At 42.9% G+C, this 20,232-nt stretch overlaps 1 protein-coding gene across 1 annotated transcript; it reads left to right on the top strand.

The window, feature by feature from the left end:
• Window positions 1-501: 501 nt before the first annotated feature.
• On the top strand, window positions 502-17,505 carry DLEU7 (deleted in lymphocytic leukemia 7). Its single transcript, XM_040266714.1, is given in 5 exon segments — window positions 502-705; window positions 794-1,054; window positions 1,056-1,182; window positions 1,185-1,264; window positions 17,299-17,505. Coding segments are annotated over 5 exon segments (879 nt in total).
• The last annotated feature ends 2,727 nt before the right edge of the window (window positions 17,506-20,232 follow it).

Here is a 20,232-nt window from a genome sequence, read left to right as displayed (position 1 = left end):
CTGAAGTTAGGTTTAATTAAAACCAGCAACTATTTGTACAGCTGTCCCGGGTTCATGGCTGGTAAAAGGATTTAGCTTCAAACTCTGCTGCCTAAGTCCTTCGGGAGTTTCACAAAAAAACATTGAGGCTCCTCATCTAGGCAGTGCCAAGCCCTTGCTTCCCCAGTTGCTATGCGAGCAGGCCTGGCTGCGCCCTGACGCAACTTTGTTCTCGGCAGTCAGGCCCTCCTAGCACAAGGGGCCTGAGAAGATACAGTCCCTTTCTTCTGTGGAGGGATAGAGGCCTTGAAGGCTACTCCACGAAGTCCCTGAACATTCCCCTAGGGTTGTGAAAGGGCGGGAGGGGGATCAAGCACAGTCTTGGTTTCGTGAGTTTTGCTCTGGTCCTGCACACTTTTCGTTTCCTGGTGGGTCTTTAACTTGTGCACCCCCATCACAGCCCCCAAAAGGTCTCAGGTAGGCCTTCTTCAAAGGAGACGGGGGCAGGGTATCCCTGGATAGATGCCTCCGCACAAAACGGCAGGAGAGGAGGCGGAACCAGCGCGCAGCATCTGGCCGGTTTTCAAGTGCACGGGGGAAGCAGGACTTCAGGCAGTCTCGAGTCGGAACAAGCCCATTCGGACTCGAACCGAATGCTGGGGCCAGCGCGGGTCGCTGACCTCGGGCGCGAGGCGGGGCGGGCCCCACATGCCGAGAGGCCGGGAGGCGGAGGAGCGGCGGGCTGGGAAAATGACCCCAGCGACCCCACGCGCCCCCGCCTCCACGGCTCGCGGCTGCACCTGCCCGGGTGGAGCGCAACGAGCCGGCGGCGGAGGCGAGGGCCAGCCCCGCGCCCTTAGAGGCCTCCACCGGCCCTCAGATGGTGACTCTGCACACCCTTTAGCTGCTGCAGCAGGAGTGGGGCTCAGGGGACCGTCCGGGCGCCCCCGGGAGCCCGCATGACCTAGACCACGTGCCCACCACCCCAGCGTGTCGCTCAGGCCCAGGGCTGGCAGGGCCCAGGAGAGGGCGCGAAGAGGAGGGCGGGAGCCGGGGGATCAGGAATCTGGGGTCCGAGGGCGCAGGCGAGCTCCGCCGGGGTGGAAGCTGTGCGAGGTGCCGAAGGGGGCGCGGAACTGCTGCCCTTCCCCGGGGGCCGCGGGCCCTGCACCCTGGCTCGGATGGCGACGCACAGCGCGCTGGCTCTCGGAGCTGGTCAGAGTGGAGCAGACAGACGCTCCTGGGCCCCCTCCAGCAGGAGCGGCCCTTCACCATCCGCCTGAAGGTGAGCCTGGCTTCCGGCATCCATTCCCCTGCGGCGGCGCAGGGTGGAGAGGGGATTGGCAGACACGAGGTTGGGCCACAGGATCCAGAGTGGAGCCTCCCCCAGTGATCCAGCCCTCGGAGTGGGAAGGAGGAAGGTGGTGCTCGGGGGAGTGGGCAGTCGGGGCCCACCTGACTGCAGCACGGAGACACGGAAAGGCTTTGCCAAAACTTCCCTCTGGGACCTCTCCCTCGCTCACATGAATCAGCTTCCAGCTCCAGTGCGAGGCCCTTTTCACACGTGCAGCTTCTGGGCGTGGAGGACGGCTCTGCCTGCTCTCCTTCCAAATTAATAACCGCTCTCCTACAGCCTCAAATACACGTATTCCGTTCCCTCTGCCGTTTGCATGACGAAATCACCTACATGTATTTGAAGTTCCTTTACACTTATGAATCGCAGTTATTTTTGCATAAATCCAATTCCCCACAGAGCTCAGGGGGCCTTACAGAGTCAACCTAAATTCTAATAAAGTAGCACCAGAGTGGCGTGGGTGCTGGGTGTTGAAGCGTGAATACTCAGGCTAAACTCCTGCTAAGTCGCGCTGCTCATATTTGAAGGGCACAGGTTTCCTCTTAAGGTACCAAACTGTGTTAGCCAACTTAGGCAGAGAGCAGAGCGGCCTGCCTCCCAGGTTGCATGGGAGCAGGGAAATCTGGGGGTCTGGGATCCAGTCTTGGCCTTGCTATTAACTCTCCTAATTTGTTTAAGGTCACAGATCTCTTTTAGACCCTCTGGCCTTCCAGCTTTGATCCCTAATACTGCTTCATTCATTCTCTGGGGAGGCCAGTGGAGGGACATGGGGGAGGGGTGATGAAGAAAGGGCATTTTTCAAGAGTTGCTGTTCTTGCTCTACAAGCCAACGTCTGGAAAACATTGATGTATATTAGAAGATTGATTTAAAATCAAATATAATAAAGCATAGCATATACCCTAATAAATATTGTCACCCTGAACTAGGGTTTCTCAACTTTCACACTGCTGATGTTTGGGGCAGGATGATTCTTTGTCTGTGTGTATGGGGGTTGAGGGGCGGGGTCTTGGGCATCCTCTGCCTCTACCCAGTAGATGCCAGCAGCATACCCTCCCCACTAGTGGACAGAACCAAATATTGCTGAAGTGCGTGTGCTGGGAGGGAAAACGAGATCACCTCCAGATGGGAATCACTGCTTCATTCTAAAAAATTTTTAAAAACGAAGCTGCATTTCACCAATGCTCTTGAGGTAAGATGCACCTTTTTTTTTGGTACCACTGAGAAATAATAATAATAATAAAAATCCTACCAATTAAACTGTGACACACTATCAAATATAAGACATATCCTCACTTCAGAGATTTTTGAAATGTGAAAAAACACGCATCTTAGAATTAATGAAACATGAAGTACTCTGTCATGCCAGGAACCTATACAGGGCACAGGTGGGTTGACAAAAGGAAAAGCTGAGTGATCAGTTTTACATTAGGTGATCCAGGAAGGCTTCTTGGAGGAGTTTTGTTTTTTTTTTTTAAAGAATGTTTACTCTCCAAGCATTAAAGGAAAAAAACAGTTCTGAGGAGCTGTGGGATTTCAGGCCCAGAAGCAATGAAAGGACCTAGGGCTTTGGGGGAACTAAAATTAGTTCAGTATGGCAGAAGGCGGAAAAAAAAAAAAAAAAAGATGCTGGAGAGTTAGGTGGGGTCAGATGCCAAAGGCCTCTGGGTCATGCTAAGGACCTTGGATTATCTTGCAGGCAAAAATGCAGCTGTTGAAATGACTGAAGAGAGGACCCTGATAAATCACAGAGGCAAGGTCAGGCCAGAAAACCATTGTCGGAGGACCTGACCCAGCTTAATAGCAAGGCTGCCCTCTGCTCTGGACTACAGCTCATGCCACTTGAGGTTAACACAGCTGCCACTTCTACTTGGTAATCCTTTTAACCCTCTCTACTTGACTTTTTGTCCTAAACATTTTCTACTCTCTGCAAACTTTACTCATCCAAACCCCAGACCTCTCACTCCTTTTCTAGAAAATTGAGGCCATCTGACACAAAATCTTTCATTTTACCTAAAAGATTTCATTTCCAATTATCTTCTTTCTTGCCTCTAATAAAGAAATACTGTGTGGTTCCCACCCTTGCCCACCCTCCAAATAAATTCTTTCTCTTAAGTGCTGGAGTAAATCTTTGCTCTAGACTTTCCCCTGGATCTTTTTCTTTCAATTTTCTCCTCTCACCTTGTATTTTCCAGTGCATTCCCTCTGCCAGTTCCCTTAATCCATAAATATGCTCAAATCTTCCCTCACTCCCCCAACCCCTGGAGTCCTGGTCTCTTTCTTCTCCATTGCAAGCAAACATGCAGACTTCTGGGTGGATGGCTGCCAGTGTTTTTAGAGGCATCCAGAGTCCTCATTAGGAACAAGGGATCTCAACTTGCTTGCAAACTGGACTCTGCTGTTCATTTTCGGGGGAATAATGAGTTTCAGGGCTCCTGAGAACAGCCAGTGCTTTCAGAAGAGAGAGAAGTGGTTTTTCTGGATGATTTGTCTCCTGGCTAGCATCTTGAAATTTTGCTTGGTTTATTGTCAGGAGAGAAGGCGGTATCTCAGTTTGGATTGTAGGGTAATGATTACAAAGCACTTAGACTCAAGGACATAGCAGTCTGTCTTTCTGGGGGGGGCGGTGCTGGTTATACAGACTTGACATCATCATTACTAGTGTTGACTCAAGTGATTTGGATGCGTGTCTTCTATATTTTTAAATTAAGACCATGCAGGTTGATTTTATACACCAGAATGGCTTCAGGAGGATTTGTGCTAAAGGAAACAACACTTGTGTGTCACTTAAAAGTGTGTGGAAATTTCCCCAACATCAGATCCCTCCCACAGTGTTACTTGCCACAGAAAAGAGGAAGATGAACAACACAGCGATCTGGTCCCATGGATCATTTCAAACCTGCTCTGCTGCTTCCTGCTGCAGACTCTTGGCCAAGTCATTTAGCCTTCTTGTGCTTCAGTTTCCTCACCTGTAAAGTGGGAACAGTGGTATTTGACCTATAAAGGTTATTGAGATAATGCATACAAAGTCTTAGCTACTGGCTGCTCATGGTAAACTGCAATACTTTTGAACTTTTATTAGTATTATTATTAAGAGACCGATGCCTCGATCTTCTTCAGGAGTCTTTATTGACTATTTATTATTGTATTTCATTCTTGATATTGATGGAGCTGACTCATCAACTCTGTATTTACTTTTCTGAGGTTGTTGACAAAAACAGAATGACCTAAAGACATTTCCAGGAAGTGACTTTTCAGAGGTCAGCATTAGTCCATGGCCTATGACTGACTGAGAGATGTGACCACCGGGTGACTCGCCTATCAAACCACCAGAATTAAGGGACTGAAATTTCCAGGCATGAATGGAGAGAAACCCTCACCACAGTAATAATACATATCCTTATCGTAGTTTACTCTTTTTTTTAAGAAGCCAACACTTCATATTACTTTGGAATATGTTGTTGTTGTTTAGTCACTAAGTCACGTCCAACTCTTTGCAACCCCATGGACTGTATAGCCCACCAGGCTCCTCTGTCCATGGGATTCTCCAGGCAAGAATACTGGAGTGGGTTGCCATTTCCTCCTCTGGGGGCATTTTCCCAATCCAGAGAGCGAACCCGCATCTCCTGCATTGGCAGGTGGATTCTTTACTGCTGAGCCACCAGGGAAGAAATCATCAAATTCATGCGAAAAACAAAACAAAACATGAAGCGAGTCTTTTCATGGTGGATGAAAAAATGCTTAACAAAACTGAGTCTTGTTAAATTTGGTGGAGAAGATGGAGTTAACCAGTTTGATAAAAGTTTAGTATGGGAGGAAACTGAGGCTCAGAGGCATTTAGAGCTTTGCTCAAGAAGTAGTAGCCCATTATTCAAATGTGGCTTTGTCTGACTCTTTCCACTGATACCAGTCACAGTGCTGGACTTCCCTGGTGGCTCAGATGATAAAGTGTGTGCCTATAGTGTGAGAGACCCGGGTTCAATCCCTGGGTCAGGAAGATCTCCTGAAGAAGGAAATGGCAACCCACTCCAGCATTCTTGCCTGGAAAATCCCATGGATGGAGGAGCCTGGTAGGCAGTCCATGGGGTTGCAAAGAGTTAGACACGACTGAGCGACTTCATTTTCACTTTCTTTTCACAGTGCTAGCTCATGGGGTTGTGGTGAACATCACACTGAAATCAAATACATGAGCCTGCACAGTTGAGAGGGCACAGTCATACCTGCCGTGTGTCTGCACACTGCTTGGGTCACAACAGTCAAGCTGTAACCTGAGTATCTTAGCTTGGGTTGCCATAACAAAATGCCACAGACTGGGTGGCTTAAACTATAGCCATTTATTTTCTCACTGTTCTGGAGGTTGGGAAGTCTAAGAGCAACTTTGGTTTCTGGGACGTTTCTCTTCCTGGCTTGTAGACGGCCGCCTTCTCACTGTGTCGTCCTGTGGTCTTTCCTCTGTGCATAGAGCGAGATAGCTCGTACGTCTCTTCCTATTATGGTAGGGACACTAATCCTCCTGGATTAGGGGTGTGGCCTAGTTTAACTTTAATTATCTTCCTAAAGATCTTATCTCTGAATAGAGTCAAATTGCAAGTTAGCTTTTCAACATGTGAATTTTGGTGAGAGGCAATTCAGTCCGTAACACGGAATGACTTGTGTCTCCTTAAATCATCATCACCTTTGTTGTTGTTTAGTCACTAAGTCGTGTCTGACTCTTTGCAACCCCATGGACTGTAGCCCACCAGGCTCCTCTGTCTGTAGGATTCTCCAGGCGAGAATACTAGAGTGGGCTGCCGTTTCCTTCTCCAGGGGATCTTCCCAGACCAGGGATCAAACCTGTGTTTCCTGCATTGCTGAAGGATTCTTTACCACGGAGCCACTAGAGAAGTTCTCATGGTTACCTTACATAGTGACAAAAAGCCCAGATAAATGTGGGAAATCATTGTCAAACTAGTAATACTAGCAAAGAGGCTTTAATACTGTCCATCCAAAGGGAGCATAGAAATGTGTGGAGCACCAGAAGGAAGCCAGTCTAGGATTTTAAAAACTGCTAAAAGTGACCAACCCATAGAGACTGTTAACTCAGCCAATCATGAAATCACTCTGATTAAGTTTTGTCTATCTTCCTTTGATAGCTGAAGACATTTATGGTTTCCAACTGTTCTGTTCTGAAGCAAGTTTCATGGAAACTATGGCTGATGCCAGCTTTTGGAGGCAGAAAAACTTCCCTGCCTGCCTTTGCTCACTTGCCTATGAGCTCAACTTGCCTATGAATTCAACTAACTAATTCTGGTACCAATAATTTCGTCACATTCAGTGGTCTGAGCTGGTTTTCTCATTCCACAGAGCAAGAGTAGTGGTTGTAAAACCGTTGGCTCTGGCTTCACAGTCATTGCTAAGGCTCTTTGCAAATTCCGTGTGAATATTGAGTTACTCAGAGGAAGACATTGATGATGAATGCTTTTTTACCCCATAAATATTGGTTAATAAAGCCAGTTTCTGCAAATTTGAGAATGGCATCTTTACAAATTTCTAATATTCCTATTGAATAAGTAAGTTCTCATGGTTATATTATTAGTAGTAGCCATGGCCAGGGGATTGCTCTTTATTTGGGACAAAATTGCATGTCTATGTCAGGAAAAGGCTCAGTAACAACCCTAGAAGTAGCTTCGTTGTGGCTTTGTCTTTCCTTATAAGGTGAATGATATGAAAACCAGGACGTAAAATATTTCCGAAATCAACATTTGGGGAAAGATATTGCAAGATGGCTCTAAAACAAAACTAAATACTTAAATGTGTAATGTCTTGTGGAAATGCTGCTGTGCTTTATTTTACCATTTTGGGGTTTGCCTTGTGAGTGCACTTGAATCGAGTGCTTGTATGCATCACAAAGTGCTTTTCACTGGACTTTCCTAATGAAAATGGTACCGTACCCAAAGCAAATGCATAAGGAACCATAGTTACTTGTGAGCCTTTACACTGGGTACACCACAAGTAAAAATGTTTAATTTCCTGTGGACGATAGACTTTTTATGGTGACTGGCAGATACCGTGGTTCTTCATTGGGTGTTTTATTAATACGCAGTTGCGTATCTACTTGAGATTGACCTTGAGTTTAGGCAACTGGTGACTGTTCTGGGCCCTGTGAATTTGTGGTTTAAAGCCAGATACCAATGAATGAAGAGCAGCTGGGGCAATTTGTAGTATACTGTTCCTGATAGTGTGGTTTTCATAACATCCCTCTAAAATAGAGAAACGAGAGTCCCATTTTACGTGCGTATCCAGTGTGGAGTACTCTGATGGGTCCAGGGGAGGCATTGGGGAGAGTGAGAGGGAAAATGTGAGAAGAAACAAGCTTGTGGAGACCATTATAAGAGCAAGTAGCTCAAGACAGGACTGTTTTGGAAAGAACCAACTTATCTTAAAGCCAGAGGTGAAGGGAATATGAATTGATTTATAGTTTGTGAAGATCTAGACATGATTTTGAAGGTGATGTGGTGGAGGGGGGTAAAAAAAAACCTTCTTTGTGTATTGTTTAAAAGTTATCTGTATAATAGAACCTATAAAGTCATTTTTTATTTTTGATTTTATTATCCATTGGTGTTGGTTTCAGAAAACAAGCTTTGAAACTGACTCCTGTTGCCAGATTCTTTCTGCTTTCAAGCCTTTGGTTTTGATGGGAGTGTTTATTTTCAGTAAAAAGCTAAATAGGAGCTTAGCTTTTCTTCCCTTTTTGAACTTTGCAGGTGCATTTTCAGTTGTCAAAGGTTCCAGACGTGTGCATTCCTAATAAACACAGTGTATGATGCAGAAAAGCACACATGGGGTGGATTTTGTAAGAGACCTCCCTGACACTGGGTGGGAGAGAACAGAGTGGAAGAAGGGAGAGCTCTGGCTAGGAGGTCTCTGATTAGCGAGGAGTTGGCTTTACATGGGCCGTGGAAGCTTCCATGCCTTGAATCCTTTCCAGATAACCAAGCCGTCTCAAATACGTTGCAGAGAAGAGGGCAGGACCAACGGGACAGTCTTCAGTTTGGATATGATCACCGCCAATTTGAGCTTCGTAACGCTTAGTTAACCTTAAGAAAAACAGCATGAATATAGCCAGAAGAGAAACATGTAACAATTCACAAGGAGACATGTTTGTTCCTCCCTTAAAGCTAGTTGGGTGCTCTCAGCTGGCTTCCATGGCGTCCCTGTTCACCCCAGGGTGGCATCTGCAGCTCTGTCCCTCCCGTTCACTGGTCCATCTCCCGCACTGGATGGCAAGCTCTGCTCTCTGTCACCCTGGCATCTGGCGCAGTCTCTGATGTGGGGTGAGTCTTTGATGAACACTTGAGTTTTGAGAGAGAGGTAAATTTCAGCTCTGCCACTTACTTGCTGTGCTATTTAGGGATGTCATTTAATTTCTCCAAGCAGCATTTCTTTTCATCTCTAATTCCTGGATGATTGTGATGGCTGAGTGAAATATGGTATATAAGGAGCCCGCTTGGAGCCTGGTGCCTAATAGGTGCTCAGGCTCATAGTCTTGACAAGTGTTCTTCAAATGCTGGTTTGCCATGCTCAGAAGTTCCAGGGACTTGACAGGCATTCAAGGCTTTCTGCACCAGCTTATTCTGAATAGGTAACATGATGCTCTGTTGTTTTTTCAGACTGATCTCCCAGTCCCAGGCCCAACTTGGCTCCAGGTTTTTGCTGGTATTGAAACTGAGCAGGACTCTACGGTCCTTGCCTCCACCCCCCACCAGCCCCCGACCTTTGCTTGCCTTTTGTCTATGGAAAATTTTAGTCAAAGAATAAATTTAATCAGAGAAATGAGAAACACGGAAACAAAGAAAAAACAGTCAAAGGAGACTAAATAATAATAATGTAGTTATTAACAATATTCAAGGACCATTAGTTCTTTCTCAAGGGCTATAGATAATATTCTGAGCCATATCCTGTGAGCTGTCTCATAAATACTGAACACGAGGTGGACAAGTTAACTACATGATGACCAGATTGTACTCAGGACATGAGCTGCCACAGTTCCGAGAACTGACTGCAAAGAAATGGGAACAAGTGGACCCTGGAACTGAAGAATAACTGTACCTAGACAACCAACATAATGCTGGTCAGACCACTGATGACCAATTTGAAGATGACTGTCAGAGCTGATGGTGCTGTTCCTGCATGTAGCCGCCTCCTCACTACTATCTATAAAAGCTCCTGTGCACTGGTTGCCAATGCGGAGGGGTGCAGGGGGGGAGTTGGCCTTTAGACAGATGTCTGCCACCCTCCCCACCCCAGTTGCCGGCGTCTGAAATAAAGCAGACTTTCCTTCCCACCAGTCTGGCCTGTTTATTGGCTTTTGAGCAGTGAGCAGCCAGACCACACACCTTTCAGTAACAGTATCATTCATTCTAATTATGGGCCATCTCTTTCCTCTAAGAGTCAAATATTGCTTTCCCCAACACCATCCCTCTTATAGCAACTGTACAATCCTTCTCACCTACCATTTCGCTGATGCCTCATCCAAATTTCCACTCCCTTCTACAAAGGCTGGCAGTAACCTGATAGTCTCAACCACTATTTTTTTTTTAATTGTAGTAGGAAAAAAAAAAAACCCAAAGTGAAATTTACTGTTTTAAGGGTAGTGTTAAGTACATTCACATTTTTGTTCAGACAATCTCCATAACTTTTTCATCTTGCACATCTTGCAAATTTTGGGCAACCACACATCAGGTATGCTATTGAAAGCATTCCCCCACAGAATGAACTGTGTACAATGTTTAGATCATGAGTCTATAAATGTCTGTTCTTCTGTAGGACTGGGTTTTTATTTTTTATTTATTTAGTTTTTTTACCATATCCCTCACTCATCACATTTCATTGGGCATTGGGAGATATGCCATATGTGTGTGATTCCTTCTACTAAGTTATAAGCTCTTTAGAGGTCAAGTGCCATGTCTTATTGCCTTTTATCCAGTGTAGTAATAAGTCATGTATTGGAGGCTAGGTACACATTTGAAATAAATTTAACAGATTTATTAACAGGCAAACAGACTGAGGCCATTGTCCTAGTAGATTAGTTGAGTCATGAGAGATTATCTCAACTCATTTTAAAATGTAAGTGCTGGCCATCGTTTTGGACCACTGTAGCAATCAATACATTTCATATCCAAAATCTGAGATTACACAAGGCTTTAGACATTCCAAAACCTGCTTTTAGATTGCTCAGCCACCATCGTGTTCTAATTCTGGCAAAGCGCTCAAAGCACCGTGTAGGATATTACATCATTTCTGGAAGCATCTGGAACTTGCTAAATAAAAGCTGCTGGGAGGATGCCTTCTGTCACTGAGTGGAAAGCACCATAAGTGAAATCATCACCAGTATTGATCATGTGAGTTTCTACTGAAAACCCATGTGCCATTTTATATGCTGTTGCTTTAAGGCTGTCACTGGCAGCCCCTACCTTCTGCAGGAGAGGTTGGGTTGGAGGTCACGGTTGTTGGATCCATAGTTGGCCTTCAGACCTTCCAGAAAGGAAGGGAAGCAACCACCTGTTTTATTTTTCCCTTCCTTGGCTTAAGAGTCCCATGGAAAGCCTATTCCTATTAATTTGTTTTCTTTGACTGTTAATATATTTGAAAAAGGATTAAATGGAAATACTGTACTAAAATAGTAAAATAAAGAGACTTTGCAAAGCTCGCCAGAGATCTGAAGTTTACCTAGGGCCTCAGGGACCAGTATAGCAGCAGTGGAATTTTATTGTATGTATAATTTTCCCTAAAGATGCCTTCTTTGATTCTTTACAGTAAATGTGAAATTGGCTTCAGATTTTCAGCCTACAAATATGTTTTTAAAGGCATTTTAATCTTCTCTGGGTGATGAATGCCTTTGCAGACTGGCTAATAGGCACACGTCAGCACACATTTTGGTGGTTCCTTCTATTTTAAATTTCTTTTTGCATGTTGTCTTTGATCCTTCCACTTTGTATTTAGAGCTGGATTACTTCTATAAAGCAAGTGGACAATTTCCCTTGATGTGGATCTTGGGAAAGCAGTCCAGAATCATTTTTTCCCTCTGCTTTTTCATTTCCAAGCAACATGCTCCAGCAATATACGTTACTCCAAAACCTGTGGGACAGATTATCTACAGGGCCCCTTAATACCTCCTGAGCAGAAATAAATAAGCAACACACAAAGGCAGGGAAACAAGAATGCTTTAAGGAGAAAAGCACTCTAGAAGGGTGGTAACCTGTGAATTCTCCTGGAAGGCGACTGTGGTGTGTTAGCCCACATGGAGTCCTGCTGCTGTTGTTTGCCGAATTGAATGAATGGACATTTGTTTTGTTTCTTGGAGAATGTTTTCTAGTAAACACTTTGCCAGAAACCCAGGTTCTTCTCACCCAACTGAGAGAGTTTTTATTAGGGAGAAGAATAGCTTCCCTTTTTACACAGAATTAGAAAAAACAAAAACAAAAACTAGCTCCTCGTCAAACTTTGTTCAACTTTTAGGATTTTTATTATTATTATTATCTGTTTCTCTTAAGTTATTGCCTTGAATCCATAGCTCATGGATTTTCATTGGTTAAGTGGTTATTCTTTACTTCTATAAACATTTAAGTCTATGCTTTTATCATCAGAGCTACATCCCACAAATTGTAATATGGTATTTCCATAATTGTTCAGTACAGAAAGGAGTAAATCAAGGCTATATATCATCACCCTGCTTATTTAACTTTTATGCAGACCACATCACGCTAATTGCTGGGCTAGATGACTCACAAGCTGATATCAAGATTGTCAGAAGAAATATCAACAACCTCAGATATGCAGATGATACCACTATAATGGCAGGAAGCAATGAGGAACTAAACTGCCTCTTGAAGGTGAAAGAGCAGAGTGAAAAAGTTGGCTTAAAACTCAGCATTCAAGAAACTAAGATCATGGCATCCAGTCCCATCATCACTTCATGACAAATAGATGGGGAAACAATGGAAACAGTTGACAGACTATTTTCTTTGGCTCCAAAATCACTGCGGATGGTGACTGCAGCCATGAAATTAGAAGACACTTGCTCCTTGGAAGAAAAGCTATGACCAACCTAGATAGCATATTAAGAAACAGAGAGATCACTTTGCCAATAAAGGTCTATCTAGTCAAAACTATGGTTTTTCCAGTAATCATGTACAGATGTGAGAGCTGAACTATAAAGGAGGCTGAGTGCCCAAGAATTGATGTTTTGAACTGTGGTGCTGGAGAAGACTCTTGACAGTCCCTTGGACAGCAAGGAAATCAAACTAGTCAATCCTAAAGGAAATCAACCCTGAATATTCATTGGAAAGATTGATGCTGAAGCTTCAATATTTTGGCCATCGATGTGAAGAGCCAGTTCAATGGAAAAGACCCTGATGCTGGGAAAGATTGAGGGCAAGAGGAGAAGTGGGCAACAGAGGATGAGACGGTTGGATGGCATCACCAATTCAATGCATGTGAGTTTGTTCAAGACTCTGGAAGATAGTGAAGGACAGGGAAGCCTGGCATGCTGAAGTTCATCGGGTTGCAAAGAGTTGGACAGGACTTAGCAACTGAAGAACAACAACAAATTAGAGCATTTTAAAGTTTCAATTATTTTTTTCACTGACCCATGAGTTATTTAGAAGTGGATTTTTAAGTCATACTTGTTTGGGGAAGGTTATCTATATTATTGGTTTCTCATTTTTTCCTTTCTGATTTGAATGGTATAACCTTTGATATTGATATTTGTTTTGTGGCATTACTATAAAGTCATAGGGCTTCTCTCATAGCTCAGTTGGGAAAGAATCTGCCTGCAATGCAGGAAACCCTGGTTCAATTCCTGGATTGGGAAGAACCCTTGGAGAAGGGAAAGGCTACCCACTCCAGTATTCTGGAGAATTCCAGGGACTCTATAGTCCATGGGGTCGCAAAGAGTCGGACATGACTGAGCAACTTTCACTTTCATCTTTCATAAGTAATCCAAAGATGTTTGAGACTAAAGTATATTTGCTTGTCTCCATTAGACCAACCTTATGATTAGAAAAGATTTTCAGTCTTTTCTCTCTAGGCTGAATGTCCTGTTGTCTGATCAGTTTCTGAGAAAGATGAGTTAAAATTAGTCTTTATGTCTGTGGATTGAGTGTAAGTTGAGGTTATCATATTAGACACACACAAGTACAAAACTGTCTTCTTGGGCAATAGTCCATGTTGCAGTTTACTTTATCCCTAGAAATGATTTTCCTGGATTTATTTTGACTTTGCTTGATATATATTTAGTATCCATTTACTTTCAATCTTGGGTGTTTTTAGTTTTAAATGTTTTGCTTTTAGCATTCAGATAAAATTTGAATATCCAACCTGGGAACCACTGTATTTCAAAAAGTGACTTATTTGGTACTTTTTCATTTGGAGTATAGCTGATTTGCAATGTTGTGCCAATCTCTGCTGTACAGCAAAATGACTCAATTTTACACATATAGACATTCTTTTCTATATTCTTTTCCATTATGGTTTATCACAGGATATTGGATACAGTTCCCTGTGCTCTACAGTAGGACCTTGGCTTGTTGTTTATCCATCCTATATATAATGGCTTGCATCTACCAACCCTAAACTCCCAGACCATCATTCTACCCTGCTTCCCACAACCCTGGCAACCACAAGTCTCTTCCCTATGGCTGAGTCTGTTTCTGTTTTGTAGATAGGTTTATTTGTGCCACATTTTAGATTTCTATTCATCTTGCTTTATGTTTGAATCCTTTATTTCTCCGTTTTTTTCCTTCTATCAGTAGGATCAATTAAGTTTTGATATATCTTTTTCCTCTGCTGATTCTGAAATATTATGTACTATTTCTATACTTGAAAAAAAATTTGTATACCACAGAAGGTTTCCCATGGACAGAAACTCCAGCACTGTTATCTTCCGGACATGGCTGAAGTCCGCTGCAGCCACAGGAAAGGGGCCTCACAGCCTGCGTTGCTTTACTCGGTCTGGGAAGGGGCAGCTGAACACTTCTGCCCTGTCCTGCGTGGCACCACTTTTCTGGCCTCGTATTTCTCTCCTTTTAACAATGATCCTTACATTTCTCACAGGCATACTGATCAAGCCTAAAATTGATCACCTCTGCCACTTTTGTCTTCAATGATGCAATGTCTTAGAACACTACTGTGTCCTACGTGTGACTGCACCTCGGTGTTTTACAACCATCTTGCTTTTCTGAAACCCAACTTAGTTGTTAAAATTTTCATTTTGATTAACCAAATCTTTAGATTTATGCTGTGTTTTTAAGTTTGTTTGTTCACTGTTGCATCTTACATCTCTGTCTTTGAATTTCCTCTTTCCAAATGATATCTTTAAGAAGATCTGACAGTGAATGTCTACTGTGATAATTCCTTTTGTGCTTTGAAATGAATGCACGTTTATTTTGCCTTGATATTTAAATGGTAGTTCAGTGGAATTTTAAAAAAAAATCTTGGTCGACAGTTATTTGAGGATATTATTCTATTCTGTTATCTTCAATTGTTGTGGCTTAGAAGTTGGCTGGAACTTAGCTGTTTGGTTATCCAGACTGAATGCCATCTTTTTCCTATATGGTTGCTTTTAAGAGCAGTTTTACCTTAATGAGTTTAGATTTGGATCTCATTTAACTTTTTCTGCTCAAAGCTTGTTTTGTTTCCTGAATCTTAGGATTCACATTTTGAATCAATTTGGGATAATTTTTATCCATTATTCTCTTTGACCAGTACTTCTCTCTTGTTCTTTCTTATCTCTCCTGAAAATGTATTTGTCATACTCTGTCATTCTGTCATCCATGTCAGTCAACTTCTCATATTTTCCAAGTCTTTATTTTGCATTCTGGATAATTTTCTCAAACTTATCATCCACTTTACTAATCTTCTCCTCAGCTGTGTTTGTTAATGTGTTTCCCATTGAGTTTTTTAATTTGTTGTGATAATTGTCATTTCCAGAAGTGGGATTAGGTTCTTTTTCAAGCTTGTTTTTTCTTGGGAGTTTTTTTCTGACTTTTTTCTTTTATATGTTTAACCATGATACATATATTTTGTAATTTATGCCTGAAATTCTTGGAGTCTAATTCTGCCCTGCATTATATATACTATATCAGGGTGGACTGTACTTTAAATTTCATATTCTAAGTTTGTCTTCAACAGACTTTCTGGCAGTACTATTGTGGGGCATGGGTTGTGAACAGGTTTCTGTGGAATAGGCTTTTGTTTGCTTTTGCCATGTGTCCGTGGATATTTCAGACCAGTTCCAATTTTTAAATTAACTTCTTGGCATGAGTGCTCTATGAACATGTATATGGTATAGAAGGCAACTCCAAACTGGAACTACTGTATCGTACAGGTCTGCCGTCGCACATTTATAAGGACAACTGTACCTTCTACCCCACACCCAGCTCAAGAGAGACCAACTTTCTCTTCTTGATAGGTATTGGCACGCAGCTAAAGTAATTTGCCTTTCTTTTATACTTGGCCCTTGGAAATTTCCATTACTCCTTTGCAAGCTCAGAAAGGATGTTTGCTCTACTGCTTAGAATTTAGTAGCAAGACCTCATAGGGAAACTGTATGTGCCAAGTGACAGAACCAGAAGTCTGGGGAAAGTCGTTTTCATGTACATTTCAATCTTGAAGGATAGGGTTAGAAGTGCTGGCCCTCCAAGCAGTCAGAAGTCTGTGGATGATTTTATAGCTGGTCCTCCAGCTCCAGGGTTCCAAATCCATGGGTTCAACTAACTATGCATAGTGTGAAAGTATTAATCGCTCAGCCATGGCAACCCCGTGGACTGTGGCCTGCCAGGCTTCTCTGTCCATGGAATTCTCCAGGCAAGAATACTAGAGTGGGTAGCCATTCCCTTCTCTAGAGGCCCTTTCTGACCCAGGGTCGAATCTGGGTCTCCTGCACTGCAGGCAGACTTTTACCATCTGAGCCTCTAGTACTGTAGTTCATATTTATTGGAAAAAATCTGTATATAAATGTACCTATGCAGTTCAATCTTGTGCTGTTTGAATCAACTGTATTTAAAATAAAACATATAGCAAACATTATCTCTGATGTGGAATAATTTCAGTATACCATTTACATGCAATGGATTTTAGAATGTGAACTATTTGAAAATTAAAGATCTATTTAATTAGTTCATTCTTTAAAACTACTTGTGAACTCTTTCTAGATTTGCATCAAATATTTCTTGGGACCATTTTCATTAAATACCAAATCCTGTTTTTGGAATCTTGAAGATAGTAATTGTGGAATAAAAGGAACAGAGTCTATCTGTGTATTCATCAAAGCTCTTTTAACAACAAATAAGAGAAATTCACTCCAGTATTCTTGCCTGGAGAATCCCATGGACAGAGGAGCCTGGCAGGCTACAGTCCAGAGAGTTGCAAAGAGTTGAACATGACTAAAGCAACTTAGCACGCATGAGAAATTCAACTCCAAATGGCTTAAGTAGAAAGAAATATTTATTGATTCAGATAGCTAAAAAATCCTGGGATTTATTGTCCAAGCACAGCTAGACTGACATGCTCAGAAAATGTAATTGAAGTCAGTCTCTTTTAATCTCGTTTCTACTTTTTTTTTTTTTAATGTGTTGGCTTTACTTTCATTTGAATTCTCTCCTTATGGTGGCAAGATGTTTTCCAACAGCTCCAGTTAAATAGAACTTCTCTTTCCCAGTTGAGCAATCTCCTGGGACTGTGGCTTACTGACCCATCTTAGGTCATCTGCCCATCCCTGGTCAATTGAAGTGGCTGAGGGATGATGTGCTCTGATTGACCTTGCCCCTGGAGTTGTGGAATGGGGTTAGCTTTGGTCAAACTATGTGGGCTGAGAATGGAGGAGAATGATTCTCTGAGAGGAAAATTGAGATTCTGTCATCAGAAAAGATGGGAGTGAAAACTGTCCACCATAACCTAATTGCTTGTTTGTGTTTGCTCTTCATTTCAGGACAGTGTTGAGTTTAGAAACATCTGCAGTCATTTGGCTCTACAAACTGAAGGACAGCAGTTTGACAGAGGTTTGAATGCTGCCCACCAGTGTTTGAAAACGATAGTTAAGAAGCTGATTCAGTCACTTGCTAATCTTCCTTCTGATGCCCACATGGTAGCCTGTGCTTCCTGGAGACAGATCTTACAGAATCTCCCTGACATATGAGTATTCAAGATGCTGGAATTAAAACAACGGTGAGTACTGCTTAGAGAACTGGGGAATAGCTTAGTTCCCGAGTAAATCAGCAGACAGTGGATGCTTTTATTCCAGTGAGGAGACACTTGATAGCGTACATAGCAGTCTGACCAGTGGCATTTGTGCCCTTTGGAATTACAGCATGTTGGTGAAAATTTTTTAAAGCAGTAGTTCACATTTTTAAGTGTGCTAACATGTTTGCTAACTTTTTGATTGAAATATATTCCACTTTGTGGAGCTAATTAGATTAGTAGATGACACCACCCTTATGGCAGAAAGTGAAGAGGAACTAAAAAGCCTCTTGATGAAAATAAAAGAGGAGAGTGAAAAAGTTGGCTTAAAGCTCAACATTCAGAAAACAAAGATCATGGCATCCGGTCCCATCACTCCATGGGAAATAGATGGAGAAACAGTGGAAACGGTGTCAGACTTTATTTTTGGGGGGCTCCAAAATCACTGCAGATGGTGATTGCAGCCATGAAATTAAAAGACGCTTACTCCTTGGAAGAAAAGTTATGACCAACCTAGATAGCATATTCAAAAGCAGAGACATTACTTTGCCGACTAAGGTCCGTCTAGTCAAGGCTATGGTTTTCTAGTGGTCATGTATGGATGTGAGAGTTGGACTGTGAAGAAGGCTGAGCGCCGAAGAATTGATGCTTTTGAACTGTGGTGTTGGAGAAGACTCTTGAGAGTCCCTTGGACTGCAAGGAGATCCAACCAGTCCATTCTGAAGGAGATCAGCCCTGGGATTTCTTTGGAAGGAATGATGCTAAAGCTGAAACTCCAGTACTTTGGCCACCTCATGCGAAGAGTTGACTCACTGGAAAAGACTCTGATGCTGGGAAGGATTGGGGGCAGGAGGAGAAGGGGACAACAGAGGATGAGATGGCTGGAAGGCATCACTGACTCGATGGACGTGAGTCTGAGTGAACTCCGGGAGATGGTGATGGACAGGGAGGCCTGGCATGCTGCGATTCATGGGGTCGCAAAGAGTTGGACATGACTGAGCAACTGAACTGAACTGATGTATATACATTTATGCTGCTGCTGCTGCTGCTAAGTCACTTCAGTCGTGTCCAACTCTGTGCGACCCCATAGATGGCAGCCCACCAGGCTCCCCCGTCCCTGGGATTCTCCAGGCAAGAACACTGGAATGGGTTGCCATTTCCTTCTCCAATGCATGAAAGTGAAAAGTGAAAGTGAAGTTGCTCAGTCGTGTTCGACTCTGTGCGACCCCATGGACTGCAGCCTACCAGGCTCCTCCACCCATGGGATTTTCCGGGCAAGAGTACATTTATGAATTTATATTAAATATTAATTTTAATTGAATGATACCTTTAGTCTATATTCATATTAATGTAGGCCTATGAGGTTTAATGGGGCTCCCCTGATGGCTCAGTGATAAAGAATTCGCCTGCAATGCAGGAGGCGCAGGAGACACGGGTTCGATTCCTGGGTCAGGAAGATCCCTGGGGAAGGAAATGGCACCCCACTCCAGTACTCTTGCCTGAAGAATCCCAAGGACAGAGGAGCCTGGCAGGATATAGTCCATGGGGTCCCAAAGAGTTGGACATGACTGAAGTGACTGAGCACACGTGGGGTTTAATATAGTTATTTATATGAATAAAGCTCCATGGTTCTTAACATTATTTTGAATAAATGGAATGTTTGATAATTGATATGTCCTACTTACTGAACACTTCATTTTATGTTATGAAAATGATCTTTGAATGTTGAAGGACTACAAACACATGTGTCAGTAATTGAGTTCCAATCCTGGCATTAATAACTTGCTGTCGGGCAGGGGAGAGCTGCTTCTAAACCTTGTGCTTTCATATACTGGTTTCTAAATTTGAAACGATAATGAGCTATGAAGTACCAAGACTATATAATATGTAAATACAAAGTACAGTATTATTAAAGTCTCATGTGAAAACAGCTAGCTCCTCGTGCTCTTTCTATACATTCCCACTGAAGTAGGAAATTCTGGTGAAAAAAAAGAGGGAGTGGATATACTAGCAAATTTCCCTAAACATTTAGACCTAGGAAAAGAGAGTGACTTTTTGCAACAACAATAATCTGTACATGCTTTGTTGTTGCTGTTTAAGTCGCTAAGTGGTGTCCAACTCTTTTCGACCCCGTGAACTGTAGCCTGCCAGGCTCCTCTGTCCATGGGATTCCCCAGGCAAGAATACTGGAGTGGGTTGCCATTTCATTCTCCAGGGATCTTCTCAACCCAGGGATTGAACCAGCACCTCCTGCTTGGCAGGTGGATTATTTACCATTGAGTCACCTGGGAAGCCCCCTGCATGTGCTTAGGGAAAACTAAGTTTCCTGTTGTTTAATGATGACTGTGTTGAGAACAAAAGTAAATTGAAATTCTGCTTTTCTCTTCAAGTTTTAGCAGAAACGGCTTTAGATTTTTTTTTTTTAAGAGTATAATGTATACATGTAACTTATTTTCTGAGGAATTGTAAACTGGGTTTGTATGGTAAGACTATATCTAGCTCCTCTGCCCGTGGTATTTCTCAGGCAAGAATACTGGAGTGGGTTGCCATTCCCTTTTCCAGGGGATCTTCCCAACCCAGGGATCAAACTTGGGTCTCCTGCATTGCTGGCAGATTCCTTACCGTCTGAGCCACTAGGGAAGTCCCGTTTAAAAAATTAGGTGATAATAATAATCAGAGCCTTCAC

Source organism: Oryx dammah, unplaced genomic scaffold, assembly GCF_014754425.2.
Source record: "Oryx dammah isolate SB20612 unplaced genomic scaffold, SCBI_Odam_1.1 HiC_scaffold_24, whole genome shotgun sequence".
In the NCBI taxonomy this organism is placed as follows: Eukaryota; Metazoa; Chordata; class Mammalia; order Artiodactyla; family Bovidae; genus Oryx; species Oryx dammah.
This window is presented reverse-complemented; position numbering and strand designations above follow the sequence as displayed.